Source organism: Chiloscyllium punctatum, chromosome 23, assembly GCF_047496795.1.
Source record: "Chiloscyllium punctatum isolate Juve2018m chromosome 23, sChiPun1.3, whole genome shotgun sequence".
Classification (NCBI taxonomy): domain Eukaryota; kingdom Metazoa; phylum Chordata; class Chondrichthyes; order Orectolobiformes; family Hemiscylliidae; genus Chiloscyllium; species Chiloscyllium punctatum.
In genome coordinates, this window is record NC_092761.1 from 61705201 (window position 1) to 61726064 (window position 20864).

At 42.9% G+C, this 20864-nt stretch overlaps 1 protein-coding gene across 2 annotated transcripts in view; it reads left to right on the forward strand.

Annotated features, from left to right (window-relative positions):
* Positions 1–20864, forward strand: part of robo4 (roundabout, axon guidance receptor, homolog 4 (Drosophila)) — a 143565-nt gene that overhangs the window by 59524 nt on the left and 63177 nt on the right. For both annotated transcript variants that reach the window (XM_072593110.1, XM_072593111.1), the window contains exons 3-9: positions 7108–7265; positions 8195–8315; positions 8674–8812; positions 9944–10071; positions 11498–11622; positions 15526–15751; positions 18969–19090. In XM_072593110.1, the coding sequence (XP_072449211.1) occupies positions 7108–7265; positions 8195–8315; positions 8674–8812; positions 9944–10071; positions 11498–11622; positions 15526–15751; positions 18969–19090 (1019 nt within the window). The remainder of the gene's footprint in view (positions 1–7107; positions 7266–8194; positions 8316–8673; positions 8813–9943; positions 10072–11497; positions 11623–15525; positions 15752–18968; positions 19091–20864) is intronic.

The following is a 20864-nucleotide window of genomic DNA, read 5'->3' on the forward strand; positions in this document are numbered from 1 at the left end:
CACCATGCCACCCCATATATTGAGAAACTTGAAAAGGTTCCAAAAAGATTTATGAGGAATTTGCCAGGGTTGGAGGATTTGAGCTATAGGGAGAGGCTGAATAGGTTGGGGCTGTTTACCTTGGAACGTCAGAGGCTGAGGGGTGACCTTACAGAAGTTTATAAAATCATGAAGGGCATGGATAGGATAAATAGATAAGGTCTTTTGCCTGGGGTAGGGGACTCCAATACTAGAGGGTGTAGGTTTAGGGTGAGAGATTAAATGAGATTCCCTACAGTGCAGAAACAGGCCCTTCGGCCCAACCAGTCCACCCCAACCCTCCGAAGAGTAACCCACCCAAACCCATCTCCCTCAAGCACATAGCACTATGGGCAATTTAGCATGACCAATTCACCTAACCTGTACATCTTTGGGCTGTGGGAGGAAACTAGAGCACCCGGAGGAAACCCATGCAGACATGGGGAGAATGTGCAAACTCCACACAGACAGTCGCCTGAGGCTGGAATCAAACCTGGGACCCTGGTGCTTTGAGGCAGCAGTGCTAACCACTGAGCCAGAGGGAAGGATTTGAAAGGGACGTAACGGACAACTTTTTCACACAGAGGGTGGTGCGTGCTTGGAATGAGGTGCCAGATGAAGTGGTGGAGGCTGGTGCAATTACAACATTTAAAAGGCATCTGGATGGGGACATGAATAGGCAGGGTCTAGACGGATATGGGTCAAGAGGGATATGGCAAATGGGACTAGATTAGGTTAGGATAACAGGTCAGCATGGCGAGTTGGACAGAAGGGTCTGTTTCGTGCTGTACATCTCTATGGCTATGACTCTATAACTACAGTTATGGCCAAGTGAATCCATCAGTCATAAGGGTCACGTTGTAAAATCTTACAGTTGGTTCCACATTAAAGCTTGACACCCATGCAAGGAATCGAGGGTTGATTGTGTCTGTCAATGATTGGCACAAGTTACACCATTACAAAAGGAAGAGTTTAATCATTTCTCTGCAGACTTTGGCTGGTTGTTTTCTTAGTTTTGGATGCTGTGGGGGTTAGGTTGGTAGAGGGGAAATTCAGCCAATATACTTTAATATTTACTTCATCAGTTCAATTTGATCTTATACTAATGAAAAATATTTTTCCTGTTGGTTAATATTTATAAAAAACCTTCCTTTAGAGTCGATCCAAGTATAGTGAAAATGTCTCATTGTGTTGCTTTTGGTTTCCTTAGTTTCAGTGGATACACTCAAAAAAGATACCGATCATTAACTTTTACAGAGATACTACTGATTAACACAAATGTATAAATAGTCTTTTAGCACCACAAGGGTTCCTTTCTCATTGCTGCTGTATAAACTGAAAAGTTGGAAATGCTTTAAGTCCAGCAACAATAACAAAATGGCAGGAATTTGGGGTTTAGATCTTCTGTCTTCCAGACAGTGGGAATTCTGTTGCTGGTGTTTAGGTGAAAGAGAGAAAGACATAAAGTTGATAATCCCTGGTGGTCCTGGAAAGCTATGAATCCACTGAACCCACCTCCAAAGTTTGCATTTCAAATCATGAACTTAACATTTTAATGTCTGATATTGAAACAGCCTTTAATAATTTAAGAAAGCTATATTTACAAAGACCAGTAGAGTCCAGAGAGAGATGCAAAGACTTGTGTTACTGATATTTATAGATGCTTGTTCCAAGCCCCTAATTTAACTGCTTTACAAGTGTTCTTAATACTGAGAATTTACTGCCCAAACAGTATTGTCTTTTCACCCTCTACAGAACACTCGGTTCTTGCATTTTCTTTTCCCCGAGGTGCAAGGTGACAGAGTGTTACTGCCAACTGTGCTCATTAAGAAAAATAATTTACACTTAATTTGTGTTGCAATTAAATAGCATCCGGTATGCATGAGCAGGCCTTCAAATGAACAATATGTTAGTGATTGCAGCTTTGAAGAAGCTACAAGGCCCTCATTAACATTACAGCTTCCCAGAGGTCTTGTTAGTCATTTACTGTGTCAGCCAGATTGTCCAAAAGAATTGTGGGACTGAGAGAGACCCTGTCTGTTAACTGAGGCGGCAAATCATACCGTGGTGACATTTGAGAGCGCGCGGCAGAAGGCCTGGAAGGTATAATCATCAGTGAGGATTTTAATTAAAAACAGGAGCTGGGTTGTCCCACTGAGAGGGTGGGAAGTCATAGTAATGGTTTTAACAGCACAGGCCTCATCCAAGAAAGTGGTGGACTGCGAATCCTGGGTTTCATTTCTTTCAAGCTGCCTTTGAAGATTTTCACCTACATCAAAAAGGAAGTTTATCACAAAACTTCCATTAATCTTAAACTATCAAAGGACTGCACAGATCTGGGTTCCTTTTATTCTGTAAAGGTGCAATAAGGTAGACATAGAAAGATATTTTCACTTCTGATGCAAGGGCAATAATACAAGGGAATCACTGATAAATTCAGTCAGGAGAAACTTTTCCCCCAAAAGTATGTGGTGCTTGCCACCACAGAGTTGTTGATGTAAATAGTGTCGATTAGTTAAGGGGAGGCTTGCTGAGTATATGAGGAGGGAAGGAACAGAAGGTTTTGCCAGTAGGGTGCAATGAAGTAAATAGAGTGGGAGGTGGATCATGTGGAGTTTAAATATCAACTGAATGAACAGCTTCTGTGCTTTAAATGCTATGTAATATTGCACCAGGGAACCATTCAAATCATTTTAAAACAATTATACATGGTGGAAAATTTCAGTGAAGCCACAGGGGTAATGAACATAGATAGTTCAAGCAGATACACAGGAATCCTTGCAGTTTTTAATATTGTATTCTTGCATTATCATATAATGATGATTCTTCCTGAACAAGTGCATCCTTAGGAACATTGCTCGTTGTCATATTTATTCACAAGATGTGGGCATCCCTGGCGAGGCCAGCATTTATCACTTATCCCTAATTACCCTGAACTTGGTGGTGGTGGTCGAGGGCTGTCATACCAAACCAGTGCAGTCCTTGTCCTTTGGCAAGGGAATCTCAAATTTTAACCCAGTTATAGTGAAGGAATGCCGATTTGGTTCCAAGGTACGGCTTGGAGAGGAACCTGCAAGTGATGGCACTCCCATGTATCTGCTGCTCTCAGACTTTCAGCTGGTCGGGGTCACGGGTTTGGAAGGTGCTGTTGGAGGAGCCTTGGTGAGTTACTGTCACTCATTGAGGTGAATTGGATTTTGTGGATACAGTGAATAGGGAGCTAAAACAGCAGAACACACTCTTGTTAGTGTTCAAATCAGTACAGATAAGTCTGCCCCTCTGGTTTCTTGTTATTTAACAAGTGGCCTCTATTTATCTGTCATACTACCTATCTACTCACTCCTCGGCCTCTTTCTGTCCGCTGACTTGCTTCCAGAAACACCTCACAACCTGTGAGCCACACTGATAGTCTCAAAATATAGTGATGCAGACTTATGAAAGGTTTAAGTTATAAGGTACATTTGAACACTTTGAAAATTTTAGGTGCAATCACAGCCTATTTTGGGCCAAGTCTGAGTTTGTACTCCACTGATGTGTAGGTGATACATTCATCAGTTTGTTGGTGGATGCATGCAAATAAAGTTAATATGATGCACTAATGTAATATCCGCAAATTCCCATACTATCTTGTTTATTCCTATCATTGCACTTTCAAATATAAGATGGGTTTTCAGATTTGTTAACTGCCGTGCTGTGTACACCATTAGATTTAAACAGTCCAATATTACAAATTAACGCTATTACTCAGTGTTTTAATTGATTGTTTGATTTGGTTTTTAAAGTGTCTTTGTGGTGACTAATGTACTGTTGACTTTTTCTGCAACAATTCAATTGCCTGAGGTTGCTCCAGGAGCATTCTTCTATGTTTACCAACTTGGAAAAGGAGAATGCCAGGCACTCTACACCCTCGGGAACTTTCACACCAGCTGGAGTTTACCTGTGTACATCAGGAAAGCAATGCATATGGAGACTGTTATTCACAAGAGATGCCATGTTGAACAGCTACCTGATGAAGGAGCAGCACTCCCAAAGCTGGTGCTTCCAAATAAACCTGTTGGACTATAATCTGGTGTTGATTTTTACCTATGTTGAACATGCTTCAACCAGACAAAACAATCACTCTCTATTGGAAGATATGAAAAGGGTTTTATGCTCTTTATTCCTTCCAGAGATAGCTGGGGTGCTAACATCAGTGATTACTTCCTCTCTGTGTACTTGTGGTAATTCAATCTGAAGAAACCCCTCATTTGCCTCACTTCCTGAGAGTAGGGTATCCTGTCCCGTAATGAAGCAGTTGCTGTGAGGCCTGCTCCACTCTGTAAAGGCATTGTTTTGGACAAGCAGCTATGCTGCACTGCAATAGGAATAGAGTAGATGCCTACCTCTTTAGGATGCCACTATTCTTAGGGTGTCTGATAACATGAATTCCCCTTCATCTCGCTTTCCCAAACTGTGTAAGCCTCCAATGAGGTGTTCTTCACATATGGAACTTGCCCATATTGTTGTTGCCTTATTTGACAGGGTGTAGCGGCTCAGAGGTTCAGAACCCTTGCATAGTCCACCTCCTGCTAGCCACGTGAAAGGTGGACAAGTTTGTTCAGTCCATGGATGGGAAAGCGGGCACTTCACTGAACAAACCAACCTTGCATCTGCTTGGTACGTGAAAGGCAGGAAGGTGGTAACTTTAAATGAATGAACAGGCCATGGGGCAGGAAGACCATCGCAAAATCTCACTCCCACCGATTTAACTGGCGTGGAGGCAATAGGGTCGATTAAATGGCTGTCCCATCTCTTTACTTTATACCTTACAAATCACTTAGGCCCCCATGAACAATATAATGGCATTGATTGTTTGAAGGAGTACTGCTGGGGACTGACTACAATGGGAAAGAAGTATGCTCCTCATTGTAGTGACTGCTGTCTAGTCTCATACTGCAGTTATTTACATGTTGTTACCAAACTCCATATCCATTCTTGAGTATGAACACTGGAAGTTAGATCACATTACAGAGCTATTTATTGTTTGTAAAGTTAAATTGGGGTCTATTGTCCAGTGTGTTGCAGGGTGATGAGAAAATGAGCTGTTTGCTGTGTATTATAGGCTGGTGAAGAGCTATTCTCCGTTTGGGAAGCTATTGCTGTTGTAAAGGATTCCCCTCACTGCCCAAGCCTTAAACATGACCATCGTTTATTAGTCATGATTTGGAGATGCCGGTGTTGAACTGGGGTGTACAAAGTTAAAAATCACACATCACCAGGTTCTCGTCCACTATCACCTGATGAAGGAGTGACACTCCGAAAGGTAGTGTGCTTCCAATTAAACCTGTTGGTCTATAACCTGGTGTTGTGTGACTTTTAACGTTGTTTATTAGGACTGAGAATCCCTCTGCTGGCTCACAGCCCTCATTGCACCCTGACACTGAAATGAAAGCGGGTTAATTTTGGGCCAGAGAGTGATAACAATCCCTAATAAAAGTAGCTTCTTTAAAAGTCCAAATTTAACACGCAGTTTTATTCCTAATTGCTGATTGTCATAATTTGATGTGGCCTGGAAATGCTGAATCAGAAACCTGTAGCGAGTGCATGCAGGTTTTAACAGCATTTTCATGGAATGGAACGTGTGGAATCTTCACATGCATTTCCAATGAAGGCATGGTCTTCAGAGCAGCTCTGTGCAGGATGATCCAGGGCTCAAAGGATGAGGTTTTACAGCTTCTCTGTGTCAGTGGAGGTTCTGTTTGAAGTTGGGGGGGGGGGGGGGGGCACATGGTAGGGAGGTGGAGGGATCTCCTGTACATACAATGGGCAAAAATAGCAGGCCATCCTGCCCCCTAACTTCAGTAGCAGCTAGAGCTGCTCTCGCTGTTATCACCAACACACTCCTGATCCAGACCAAAGATGCCTGGAATTGAGCAATCTCTTTATTCGGTTCAGACCTGTAAGACAGAGTCGCATCTCAGTTACTCTGCCTTTTAAAGTGATGTCCTTAGGAACTTTCTGGAATAATTGTTGTTAGATTATTGGGACTGAATGTTTCTGGATGATTTTGGGATCCCCGTGTGGGAATCGAATGAAAGGTCAAACAAGTGTTGTGCTGGGAATAGACCCCTGGACATGATTTTTCTGCGATTGGCCATTCAATGACAGAGGACATATTGGCTGTTCAACTAAAGATTGTGGTCAGGGTGCTAAAGCCACCATGTGATCCTCTAAGTGATGAGACACCAGCAGTTCCACCGTCCAAGGAGTGTCTTGTCTTTGAAATAGTTCAGTCAGGTCTTTTGCATCCACCTTAGAGGACAGTTGAAGAATGTTGGGGGAGTCTTTGGAGGATTTTCCTTTTCATGTTCAGGTGGCCTTTAAGGATGTGACCCTGAATCACCAACATAGTCAGGAGGAACTCGGCTCAGTAACAGAAGGACAGGTGCTCTGAAACGGCACCAGTCTCCCAATACAACCTCAGAGTGTCATCCTAGATTTCAAACCCAAATTCTACAGGGATGTCTGGCACACAAGTGTCTCATCCTGTGGTAAGTCTGAGGATAGCTGTCACCCAAACACTATCCACAGAGACCTGATTATAACGAGGAAAGCATCCAGGATACAGGGCAAGAACAGGAACTGACAGTTTATTTAGTTCAGAGTGAGGCCTGGGCTGTTTTAGGCTCTTCGACCTTATTTGCATGACTGGACATTGGCTTCAAAATGACGTTGCCTGCAATTGCATTACTGGTGGAGAGCACAAGTTTGAGATGGAGAGTGACCCTTGGAAAGGGGTAACGTGAGGTGAGGCAGGATGGGAGATGGGCAAAGGGAGAGTAGAGAGCCTGTGGTGGAATGGGGTGGGGGTGGGTTAGTTAACATCATGTCTCTGAGGTATGTTGTGCTGCTCAAGGACCAAAAAATAAAATCTGTCTTTTCATGTTATGGCAGTGACAGAATGAACCATTCTAATGATTTGTATGGTTCTGATAGCCTGTAAATGGAAGGGCTATGGTATCTAAGCATCAATATTAGCGCAGGGAATATCAGAAGAGGGAATGCCTAGGGATTAAGCACGCATATGCTCATGATCTTATTTCATTTCAGCCTTGCGGGATGACTTTAGACTGCAGCCAAGTGATGTAGTGGTGGCCTTGGGTGAACAGGCAGAAATACAGTGCTTGCCACCTCGAGGCTACCCAGAGCCCACCGTCACATGGAAGAAGAATGGGGCACCTCTGAATGTAAAAGACGACCGTTACAGAGTGAGTCCATCACTTGTTTCATACCTGGCCTGGCCAGTCTGTTGCCTGGTGTGAATGGAAAGGCATTGTGATGTGTAAGGTTCAGAAACTTAACCACTGAGGAAACCAATTGGGGAGAGTTTGTTTCATTTAATGTGGAATGCGCCACACTCTGTATAAGTGGCATCCTCACTTATCTAAACCAGGATAATCTGCAGAGTACAGACCAGACTTAGCCAGCCTGTGCTTGCAATTTCCAGAACAAAATGTCTCCTGTTCAATGTGATTCCATGACGGGGCAGCACTTGCTGCACAATCTTGTATGTGCTCACAGCTACACCAATAATTAACCGAGGATATCCATCCATTCGAGTTTTGAAAACAGATCATTAATGCATGCTAGACATGACATATGTAAATACTGAGAGACAAAAGGAATATCTTTAGTCTGGAGTCTCATTTACATGACCTGGGAGCTTGGGAGCCTATAGTTCCTTGGGATCTCCTGCGTGGATAAAGTTGAGAATCAGCCATGTTCATAATGAAAATATCAGCAGCCTCAAATGGGCTACTGCTTTTTTGTGTCTTTCTTGGGTCCTTGTAAAAACACTCACTCTTCTCCACACTGGGTAAAACTTTGACATTTGACTTCTTTTTAAAAATGTGTTGATGCTGTGGGAAATATTTATCACATTGAACATAGGGCATGGATAGACAACTGGTCTAATCAAAAAATTTGAGATCGTGACTCAAATCCTGGGAATCCCAGGAAATGCAACTTAACCTGCTGGACAAGTTGACTGATCCACTATTTTGTAACTGTAATACAGTAACTCTCAGTTTTCTTTCAATGAATCTTGTGCTCTACCTGTTTAGCAAGGGAATGTCATGAGGAAAGCTTTTGTCCACTTGGACTTTGTCTCAGCTCCAGGTTTTGGCCTTTACTGCAGATCACTGTTGGCAAGCTCATCATTTCCCAGACTCACTGGAGTGACTCGGGAGTGTACATCTGCATAGCGATGAATAAAGTGGGTCGGCGAGAGAGCAGGGCTGCACGTATGTCCATATTAGGTACGAGCGAATTTACAATTAATACTCGTGTGCAAAATATTGAGAATGTAATTGGCAGTGACAAGGATCTGTGTTTTAGAAGGATATATGATGACAAGCATACAAGATTACTCCATTGAACTTGAGATGAATGGCTAGTTATTCTGTTTTTGGCAATATTGCCCTGGTAATATTCAGGAGAACTTCCTGCTCAACTTTCAGTAATGTAATGTGATCCATATGAACAATTAGACATTGCCTCAATCTAATGTTTTCAGTCTGAGTTTGAGAAGTGGGTGAAGGTGCAAAGTCCGGCAGCAGGTTATGACTCACTTCCTTTTGCTGGCAATCCCGTAACTCTGTCTCTACTACACTCCAGAAAAGCCGACCTTTGTCCAGAGGCCGAGTGATGTGACAGTAACAGCTGGGGATACCGTGACATTTCCCTGTGAGGTCCGTGGTGATCCAATGCCACGTGTACACTGGCTGAAGGAAAATGGTGACCTTCCCACAGGGAGGTGAGTAAAGACTGGTTTTAAGGGGCAATGCGCCCAGGTCACCAACAAGCCATGGCTCCTTTTGCAGGAACAACACCTTATCTTCTGCCTGGGCAGCCTACAGCCCAGTGGACTCAACACTGACTTCTCCAATTTCAAATGACCTTCCTCCTCATTCCCCAACTCCCTTCTCTTCCCCCTCCCTGTCACTCCTCCCTGCCACCAATCGGACTCATTCCTCCCATTGACCAACCAGGTCGTACCATCCATCTGTCTTCACCTATCCCCACTTCACCACCCTGATCCCATTTCCCCCTTTATCTGCAACTCCCCCTACATCCACCCCCAGTCCTGAAGAAGGGTTACACTTGAAATGTCGACTTCTCCACCTCCTGATGCTGCCTAGCTGTGTTCTTCCAGCCTCCTGCCAGGTCACCAGCTGGAACATACTCCCTGAACTAAAGCATTTGTTTGATTGTTACTCCAGAACAATTTGGAAGAGAAACAAAAGAAGCAAGTTGTATTTGAATCATCCATATCCTCAGCACTCTTAAATACTTTATTGCCAATAGAGTACGTTTGAAGTTTAGTCACAGTGGTAATATAGGAAACAAACCAGGCAGAATTTCCAAGGGATAAAAATTACTCAGGATACCAGGGAGAACCCTGTAAGAGTCACAGAGACATATAGCATGGAAACAGACCCTTTGGTCCAACCAGTCCATGCCAAATACAATCCTAAACTTAACTAATCCCACCTACCAGCTCCTAGCTCTCTTCTTTCAAACAATTTTTGGAATATTTTATGACGAGACCAAGGTTATAAAAGTTTACAGCAAAGAAACAGGCCCTTCAGCCCAACCTGTCCATGCTGCCCAGTTTGATGGTCTGCTGTCTTATCTGACAGTGCAGCTCATCCTCAATAGCCAAGCTAAAATTAAAACTGTTGCTCTTAATTTTGGACTTGCTAATATATTCTTCCATCCTTCATTTATCTTCTAACATCTGTCTGGTTTCACATGAACAGTGAGGTGCGTTAAAGTCCCTTGGTCCCATTCACATCTGACCCGAGAGTGAGTTGGTTCTTGAAGCTGAGTATGGAAGGCAATTAATATTCCTCTTTGCGCTCTAACTATAGTTTTCATTCAACAGGTACGAGGTGAACTCTGACAACACAGTAACGATACACTACACTACTCTCAATGATGCAGGCCGCTACACCTGCCTAGCAGAAAATCTGGTGGGTGCAGCCTCTGTGTCCATCTCCCTCTTTGTGCAAGGTGAGTTTTACATTTGAAATGCTTGACTTATAAGGAGGTTTGGTAAAAGCCTGAGAGGGAAGTAATCTGAAACCACATCCGGCCAAAGATGCTGGTAGAAAAGTGACATGAAGCTTTAAAGTTTAACATCCTAAAAATGAACTGAATAATGAGATAAGAATGATTGTCACATATATTGCTCATAAAGGAGTAGGGAGTAGGGACAGGGTTTGAGAGATCCTCAGTTGCCATGTTAGTTTTGTAGAGCTATTCTTTTGATAGAACATAGAACATAGAACATTACAGCGCAGTACAGGCCCTTCGGCCCTCGATGTTGCGCCGCCCAATCATACTAATCTGAAGCCCATTCCCACCTACACTATTCCATGTACATCCATATGCCTGTCAAAAAATGCATAAATGACAATTATTCAGATCTTTACAATACTGAAGCCATGAGATTCAGTCCATGTGGATAGGCTGATCGATTTAAATAGTTTAGGGAAGACCAAGGGAAGGTATAGGTTATGTCAGCAGAGTACTAGATATAGGATTTCATGTTTCACAAAATGTAACTAGGCAATGGAATGAGTTGCTGGTTCATACTGTGAATTCAGAATCTCCATAAATCTTAAAAAGGGAGCTGGATAGGTTTCTAACTGTGGTTGGCATAACAACACACAGAGGTTTGCTACAGTATTCCTTTAATTCACTCTTGAAATGAGGACACTGACCAGGCCAGCATTAATTGTCTATCACAAATTGCCCAGAGGGTAGTTAAGAGGCAACCATATTGCTGTGGGTCTGGAGTTACATGTAGGCCAGACCAAGGTAAGGATGGCAGTTTCCTTCCCGAAAGTGAGTGAATCAGATGTCAATTCTGACAATTGGCAATGGATTCATGGTCATCATTAGACTCTTGATTCCAGATTTTTAAAAATTCGATTCAATTCCACCATCTGCCATTGCGGTATTCGAATCTGGGTCTCCAGGACATTATATGGGCTTCTGGATTAACAGCCCAGCAACTGTACCACTAGGGCATCACCTCCCCCTATTGGGGGATGTTAATTCCAGTAACTGTGGTCTTCTTGAACTTGTGTGCTTGCTTTCAGGGATTGAAGAGGATTTTTTTGAATTCTCCTTCCCTTGAATTAATTTTTCCTTTACCTTTTGTCCCTCAGAAAGACACATGGTTGGTTTTTTTGAGGAGGCATGGTGCACAGAGTTGACATGAAATGGATTTGATGGATCAATTAGTCCTTTCTTACCCTCTATCTGTCTGTTTAAAATGGACCATTCCTTGTTCAATAAAGGAACGTTAAATCAAAACATTGAATATTGAAAATACCCATCAACATTAGAAAGGAAGGATGTATTACTACACCTGCAGTAGATCCCACATTGCCCGGATGGGTTCATGATTTGGATTTTTATTATCTTTTAGATGCTGTTGATTCTGGCCAGAGAGACAAGGAGAAAGACACTCATCGGGAGTTGTTGGATGTTAGGATTTACCTTGACAACGTTACTGTTCTTCCATCATCTGCACATGTCTATCTCCACTGGAAGGTAGGGATCTGGTTTCTAAGCCTAACTTACAAGAAGTTGCTCTTTTACTCTGCCCTTGTTTGCCCCTAGGCTAACACCTAATGCACTTTAAGTCTGTAGTGAAGGGACAAAGGTATGGTAGACAAATTTGGTAATGACACCAGGATAAGTAGAAAGTAATTTGTGAAAAGAGCACAAGGAGACAACATAAAGATACAGTTGGGTTAAGAGAATGGACAAAGATGCGGCAAATGGAGTATACGTGGGAATTGTCCACTTAAGAATAAAAAAAGAAGCATAATATCTAAACGGTGAGAAATTGCAAAGCTCTGAGATGCAGAGGAATCTGGGTATTCAAGTGCGAAAAGGTTATTATGCAGGTACAGCAAGTAATTAGGAAAACTAATAGAACATTGTCATTTATCATGAGGGGAATTTAATATAAATGTACATAAGTTTTACTTTGGTTGACAACTATTATAGTCATCCTTGGAGGGGAGGGGCGAAGATCTCATGGTATTATGATGAGACTATTAATTCAAAGACCCAGGTAATGTGCCATGAATCCAGACATGGTAGGTGATGGAATTTGAATTCAATAAAAATAAAACATTTGGAGTTAGGAGTCTAATGTTGACCATAAAACCATGTCAATTGGGAAAAAAATCACTAAAAACTTTCAGGGAAAGAACTGATATCCTTACCCGGTCTGGCCTGCAGTGTACGTGACTCCAGACCCACGCAATGTATTTGATTAACCACTCTCTGAAATGGCCTAGCAAGCCACTCAGTGTGACGATCACAGGAAAGCCTGGATTACATGACATTGACCAAGGTTACAATCAGATCAGCCATAGTCTTATTGATTGGTGGAGCAGGCACAAGGGGCTGATTGGCCTACTTCTGCTCCTAACTTTCATGTCCATAATGCACTCCCTGAGAGTGTGGTGCAGAACGGTTTGATGTTACAGTATTCAGTTGAGAATTAGATAGTTATATGGAAAGGAAGAATGTGCAGTGTTCTGTGGAGAAGGCAGGACAATGGCTGTAGCTGAATTGCTCATTCTGAGAGTTAGTGCAGACATGATGGGCCGAATGGTCTCCTTTTGTGCTGTAACAATTCTATAATTCTGTACTTCCTGAAGAGTTTCCTTTATTGTTTGGAAATCACTGAAAATTTGGAGTTCCCCAAAGTTGAAGGTTATATCAGTAATCAATCAATTCCCTCAGGAAATTAGGTAAATGAGAATGACTCAATGACATTAAAAGTTATATTGACATAGCACGTGTTTGAGGAAACCTTTGAAAGGGAGACTCTTCACTGCTCATTGTAAGGCAAATCATGAAGACATTAACTCCATCAGGATCTTAACCTTATATTTAGTTTATGGAGTAGTTAAGTTATATATACCTCAAGGGAGCTTTAATCTACATCAAACCTAATATCAAACATATTCATTATTCATTATAATGCTGGCATGGAGCCTCACATTATACTCAGGATTGCATGTTTGGCTACCTTGGCCAAAATAAACTGGGAACAGCTACTGCTGGGAAAATTGACAGCAGACTGGTGGGAAGTGATCTAACAGGAATTGGGCAGACTACGGATTCAAACACGTTCCCTTTAGGGTGAAATGTAGGAGCAACAACCCCAGAGAATACTGGATAGCAAGGAAAATTCAGAGCTGGATGAAATGGGCAAGTGAAGGGTACAACATTTACAAAGGGTGCAAATCAATGGAGGCCCTAGTGGAGTATAGGAGTGCAGGGAGTGCAATTAGGAGAGAAAAATGGAAGCATGTAAAATCACTGATGAGCAAAATTAAGGAGAGTCCAAGAGATTCTACAAGTATATCGAGGCGAAGAGAATAACTATGGAAAGGGTAGGTCCCATTAGGGAAATCTGTATGTGGAGCAGGAGGACATTGGTAAAGTTGGAGAGAATCATAGAATCCCCTACAGTGTGGAAACAGGCCTTTCAAGTCCACACCACTTCTCCAAATAGCATCCTCCTCAGATCCAACCCCACATTTTCATGACCAATCCACCTACCCCTCCCACAACTTTGGACTGTGGGAGGAAGCTGGAGCACCTGCATACATGGCACGAACATGCAAACTCCACACCGTCGCCTGAGGGTGGGATTGAACCCAGATCCCTAGCAGTATGAGGCAGCAGTGCTAACCACTGAGCCACCGTGCCACCCAAGCATTAAATAAGTACTTCACATCTGTCTTCACTCGGGAGAAGGAGAATTTGGGGATATGCACTGAGGTCCTCGAGTATATTGACCTCGGGAGTGGGGAGATATTGGAGGTTTTGGTGGACTTAAAAGTGGACAAACCCGCAGGTGCGGGTGAGTTGTATCCAAGATTGCTCTGGGAGATGAGGGAAGAAATCACTGACTTAAATATTTAATTCCCCTTTGGCCACAAGGAAGGCGCCAGAAGACTGGAGGACAGTTAATGTGCTTCCACTATTCATGAAGAGATAAATGAGGGAATTGCAGACCAGTGAGCCTCACATCAGTGGTAGGGAAACAGTTGGAAAAAACTCTGAAGGAGAAAATCAATCTCCATTTTGAGAGGCAAGATTTGATCAGGAATAGTCAGCATGGTTTTGTTGGATGGAGGTCATACCTAACAAATCTGGTTGAATGTTTTGAGGAGGTGACCATGTGTGCAAATGAGAGTGGGGTAGGGGATTTAGTTTATATGGATTTCAGCAAGGCCTTAGACAATGTCCCACATGGGACACTGATAAGGAAGGTAAAAGTACATGGGATCCAGGATAACTTGTCAAGTTGGATCCAGGGTAACTTGACAATTTAGATCCAAAATTGGCTTAGTGGCAGGAGTCAGAGGGCAGTGGTAGAAGACTGTTTGGGAGACTGAGGTGTATTATGCAGTGTTGTAGCTCAGGGATCAGTGCTGTTTATGTGAACTGTTGATGATGTAGGTAAGAATCTTGAGAGGAAGCTTGCAGATGATACAAAGATTGACCAGGCGATTGTCAGTGAGGAAGAAGGTCTAATGTTATAAAAAGATAAAAAAACGGAAGATATAAATGGATTGGTCAGGTGGGTAGATCAGTGGCAGACGGAATTTAACCCTGATAAATGTGAAGTAATGCACTTTGGAGGAAGTAACAAGACAAGGGAATTCTCAATGAATGATAAAACACTACGAAGCTCAGCAGAACAGAGGGATCTTTGGGGTGCTTGGCCACAAATACAAGCAGATGGCTGGACAGGATAATAGCATAGTCAGGAAGCCATATGGGATCATTGTTTTTATCAGTCGAGGCACAGGTTATTCTGGAGCTGTACAGAAATCTGGTTAGGCCACACCTTTAGTACTGTGCAGTTCGGGTCATTGCACTATAGAAAGGGTGTGATTGCACTGGACAGGGTGCAAAGGAGTTTCACCAGATATTGACTGGGATGGAGCATTTTAGCTGTGAAGAGAGCCTGAATAGGCTCAGGTTGTTTTGCTTGGAGCAGAGAAGGTTGAGGGGACACCTGATTGAGGAGTATAAGATCATGGCTAGGGTGAAGAGAAAACTGCAAGGTCACCATCAAATAGTGACCAGGACAGGGAGGTTGGAGGTTATTTATGAGAATTGTATCCCTCATAATACTGCTTTTCGTAAGATCAATTAGTCTTGCTAATGGGAGAAATTGAGGACCACAGATGCGGGAGAGTCAGAGTTGAAAGGTGTGGTGGTGAAAAAGCTCAGCAGGTCATGCAGAATCCAAGGAGCAGGAGATTTGATGTTTTGGGCATATGTCCTTCATCAGGAATTGCTAAACCCAGTCATTCCACATGAATTTTCTCTTTGTTGCTATGTACTTAAGCTTATGGTCAAAAAGGGAGTTCACCAATCTGCACAAAACTCATTCAGTTTCCTCTCCTTTGGCAGGTTATTTCCCCATCCCAATACATCGAAGGATTTATGGTTTCCTTTCGTTCTCTGCTACCTCTGAGTGTGGAATGGATGGAGCAGCAGGTTGCCCACCCCCTTGAGAGGAGCATGGTCCTGACTTCCCTAAAGAGGGGCTACATGTACGAGTTCAAGATTCAGGCATACAGTGGCAGATTCCGTAGTGCATTCAGCAATACAAAGCATGGAAAGGTTCCCGAGGAAGGTGAGACATGAAGACTCAAGATTGCCCCCTACAATGGGTAATAACTGTTGGGAGGGGTATCATGTCTAGAACATAGATACTTGAAGTACAAGCTATAGGGGTTTGAGGCTTATCATCAGTGTTATAATGTGGCTCAGTTGATAACACTCTTGATTCTGAGTCCGAACATAGTGGTAAAATCCCATTCCAGATACTTGTTCAAAAGAGTCTTGGCAGGTGCTTCACTGCAGCACAGAAGAAATTGTATAGTGTTAGACATGCATTTCTCAGATATGAAGTTAGCCCAGTGGTAGAATCCTCTATTCTTTGTGGCTAAGTGCTGGGTGGGCCTGTAAGATGGTGACTGTCAAGATAACTCGCTCAAACAGACACCGATCGCCTCGTTGCAAGCTGACAGATGAGTGACAGCGAGCTTCACAGCCTATCACAGACCTCAACAGTCTTCTCTTGGTTTACCTCTGATTGCCTGGTGGCTTCTGGGTCAAGGCCTACTTTTCGGGGATCCAATGGCGTCAAGATCATTAATGTTCTTAGTGGGTTTTGAGAAGATTTGTTGCTCAGGTTGAGGTTCTGGATGTAGGTTTGCTCGCTGAGCTGGAAGGTTCATGTTCAGATGTTGCGTCACCATACAAGGTAACATCTTCAGTGGGCCTCCGGGCAAAGCATTGCTGATGATTCCTGCTTTCTATTCATACGTTTGGGTTTCTTTGGGTTGGTGATGTCATTTCCAGTTATGTCATTTCCTATGGTGATGTCACCTCCAGTTCTTTTTCTTAGGGGGTGGTAAATTGGGTTCAAGTCAATATGTTTGTTGATTGAGTTCCGATTAGAATGCCATGCTTCTAGGAATTCTTGTGTATGTGTCTGTTTGGCTTGTCCTTGGATGGATGTGTTGTCCCAGTCGAAGTGGTGTCCTTCCTCATCTGTATGTAAGGATATTAGTGAGAGAGGGTCATGTCATTTTGTGGTTAGTTGGTGTTCATGTATCCTGGTAGCTACTTTTCTACCTGTTTGTCCAATGTAGTGTTTTTTACAGTCCTTACATGGTATTTTGTAAATGACATTAGTTTTGCTTGTTGTCTATATAGGGTCTTTCAAGTTCATTAGCTGCTGTTTTAGTGTGTTGGTGGGTTTGTGGGCTACCATGTTCTTGTTGTGAGGTTGGGTTTGTGGGTCAAGGGCATGGGTAGGAGGGGAGGAGGAGACTTTGGCAATGACAGCAGTATGGCTTCCAGATGTCATCTCCTGTCCCCCCATTCATGTCTATACTTTGATTAGGACAAATGGAGCTCTCCTACCCCACCAAACAACTCCAGTGGGTCACTCCGGTTTTGCATACGGGAAGCTCACTAGCTTTCTTGCTTGTTGGGGAGGCAGAGGATTAGGGAGGTGGTGAGCTGAGGCTCTACATAGCCAGCTAAAGGTCTTATTTGCTGGTGGGTTGAGAAAACTCTTCCAGGGATCTTCTTGCCCAAAACATAATTGTGCCACAGCAAAATGGGGATGGCTATCTCCCCAGGCTAACTCACCCAATTATTTCCCCTTGATACCATCTACAGGAAGGAGAAAACTCCACCCTAATATCCCCATTGTCAACCTTTACTTGACTTATTTGTCATGATCACTTCCCAAAGTGTTTTACAGCCGAGCGAAGCACTCTTTGAAACCATAATCTGTAATACACTCAACTAATACACATTCAGCCATTTCTGACAAGTGGCAATGGAATAACAACCAGTTCTGTTTTTCATGTTGATTATGAACTAAGTATTGGCCAAGATGCTGAGGTAAATCTTCTTGAAAATAACACTATGGGAATGTGTGTGTCTACCCAGGTAAGCAAATAGAGCTTTGGTTTAATTCTACAACTGAAAGACAGGTGTAATGCTTCCTCAGTGCTTCATTCAATTAGCTGAGATGTTTCTGTTCATGCCCTGTAGTGAGACTTCAAACCGGAACCTTATAATGGAGAGGAAACCATGCCACCTATAGAGTTACCTCCAACACTCTTTGAATAGCTTTTGGCATTTTGAAAAGTAGAAAGTGGTATTTCTCCTTCAACCGACAACACCAAAATAGTTTATCTGATCGTCATCACATTGCACTTAAATTTTCATCTTGCAAGTTGATGCAAGCTTTTCCTTCCTTTGTGTCTGCCTTTCTCTTCACGTTATAGGATGTGACTAGAGTTGTCACTCAGTGTTGTTCATTTTATATATCTTGCATGTGGTAAAAGTTCCTTTGGAGAGTGGTGCTGTCCCAATATCAATAGGATAAGTGAACATCAAAGGTACAGGAGGTATAACAACCTGGGAATACTGCTGCAAATAACTCACTTCCTGATTCCCCACAGCCTATCCACTTGTCTATTTGGTATAAGTCAGGAGTATGATGGAATATTCTCCACTTTCCTGAGTGAGTACAGCCTTCAACAACACTCAAGAAGCTCAGCGCTATTCAGAACAAAGCAATCAGCTAGATTGGTAATCCATCTTCCATTCACTTCCTCCACCACTGACACTCAGTGGCTGCAGCATATAGCACCTACAAGAAATCCTTCAATTCTCTTTCCCCAGCACATTCCATGCGTACACCCTGTTCCACCTAAATAGAGATGAAGGTAGCAGTTTGTCTACACCACTGCCCATTTAAGCCACACAACATCTTGACAGTCGCTGGGACAAAATCCTGGAACTTCCTTCCTAACAGCGCTGTTTAGGTATTTACACCACTTTGACTGCAGTCATTCAAGAAGGCAGCTCATCACCACTTCTCCAGGGATGGAGAACAAACATGGGTCTAGCCAGCGATATCAGAATCTCATAAAAGAATTTTTAAAAAGCAGAAATATAATTTTGAGATGATTTGTTCTCTATTTCCAATGGACGATACAGGAGCTCAACATTTGTGAATTCTCGGTACAGACCCACATTGAATGTTAATATTTTGAAGCCTTCCTAAGAGTAATCCTCATATATTACATTTTCATAAATGATTAATTCCCAAAAATCTATCCTTTGCTGTCGGTTTGGACATTTCTTGCCCATATTTGAGGGTGTGGTGCTGGAAAAGCACAGCAGGTTGGGCAGTATCTGAGGAGCAGGAAAATTGATGTTTCAGGCATAAGCCCTTCATCTGGAATGAGGCTCATTTCTTGCCCATATGTGAGCTTTTGGTATTTGCTGTTAACACGGTGTCTCTTGTGCTTGATGTTTAGTGCCGGATGCTGCTCCCCACAGTGTGATTGTAGCAACGACGGAAAGTAGGAATGGCAGCATTGTGATCAGCTGGGAACCCCCTCCTCCTGAGTCACACAACGGCATCATTAAAGGTTACAAGGTACGATTACAAACTGATGAGGAATGCAATGTGCACCGTGTATACGGGACAATTCAGGGGGACCTGAAGATATCTAATCAGTTCCACCTTAAGGAACTTAAATTCAATTAAGAAATCTGGAATTTGAGAAAAAGTTAACATCGTCGCCAGTGTGAAGTAATGGATTAACAGCATGTGTCTAAGAGATTAGAACTGAACCATGATGGAAGATGATGACTGAGAAAGAGCTGTTACAGAGATCACACTGGGGAGAAACTCTGAGCTGGGTAAATACACAATGTGTAAACAGTTAGTCTGTAAATAAAAGGCTATTGTTAAAATATACACAGACTACTGCCAAGACATTTAAGAGACAACGGGACTCCTGTAAGGGGCGGCACGGTGGCACAGTGGTTAGCACTGCTGCCTCACAGTGCCAGAGACCAGGGTTCAATTCCCGTCTCAGGCGACTGACTGCGTGGAGTTTGCACATTCTCCCCGTGTCTGCGTGGGTTTCCTCCGGGTGCTCCGGTTTCCTCTCACAGTCCAAAGATGTGCAGATTAGGTGAATTGGCCATGCTAAATTTCCCATAGTGTTAGGTAAGGGGTAAATGTAGGGGTATGGGTGGGTTGCGCTTCGGCAGGTTGGTGTGGACTTGTTGGGCCGAAGGGCCTGTTTCCACACTGTAATCTAATCTATAAACCCAACCAGAAGACAAAACTTTGAGACTGCCAGTATTAATTAGTTAAAGGAATATTAATAGTATTAAAGGAGTAGCTGTCTTTAAAGTGATTATAAACAGGTTTGTTTTTTCAATAATGTATTGCTCACTTAAGGTGATTTAAAACCTTTAAATAGGTTTCATGAATGTGCTTTCTTCCAAGCGTGAAAGTGCTGTTTCACTGTTACAGTCTTAATTTCTATACATCTCTATATGGTTCCTGAGATTTCCCCGTAGTGGATACTGGGTGAGTGTCTATAGCGATGTCATGGAGTAACTGACTGATATCAAGTGGCACGGGCATATGAGGTAGAATGAGAAGTGGGTGGGGATAAGGAGTGAAGTTTGGAGAGCCTTTTATAACACTGATGTCTCAGAGAACTGATATGGCCATCAAGAATGAGGAGATATGTCTTCACCCAGAGAGTCAGGAGCCTGTGGAATCCTTTGCTACAGAAAATGGTTGAGGCTAAAACATTGAATACTTTCAAGAAATCGATAAGGGTTATGGGAACAAAAGGGAGAGGAGAAGGCAGGAAGAGGGGACTGAGTTGGATGATCAGCCATGATCATATTGAATGGAGGACCAGGCTCAATCTGCCAAATGGCCTTTGCCTGCTTCTAGTTTCTATGTTTCTGTATTTAAAACAGGCTGATTTGACACTCACTATCCTTTTGACTGCTCCAACATGTCTCCAGAGTCAGCAGACCTGACTTGATCAAGCCCTTATCAACACCCTATCCCACCTCAGAACAAACATTACATGTAACAAGGCAATATATTGAGGATGGGGGTGGGGGGAGGGAGGCAGCGACAACAGGTTGAAGACTTCTAAATCCAACCTCTCTGGTAGTTCACAATGATGACGTCAATGGCACCGACTTCCTGATTCAGTGGATTGGCAGGAGTTCCATTGTATCTGCCAGCACCCATTGAGTCAATGTCTTCAAGACTTGGGGAGAGCAAAGGAAGATCTTGCAGGAGACAGACCCGGGTCTCGTGTGCTCCTCGTAATCTCTGAGTAACATAGGTCACGTTCATGCAATCTTTAAATAGTTGCAATAGTTTAATA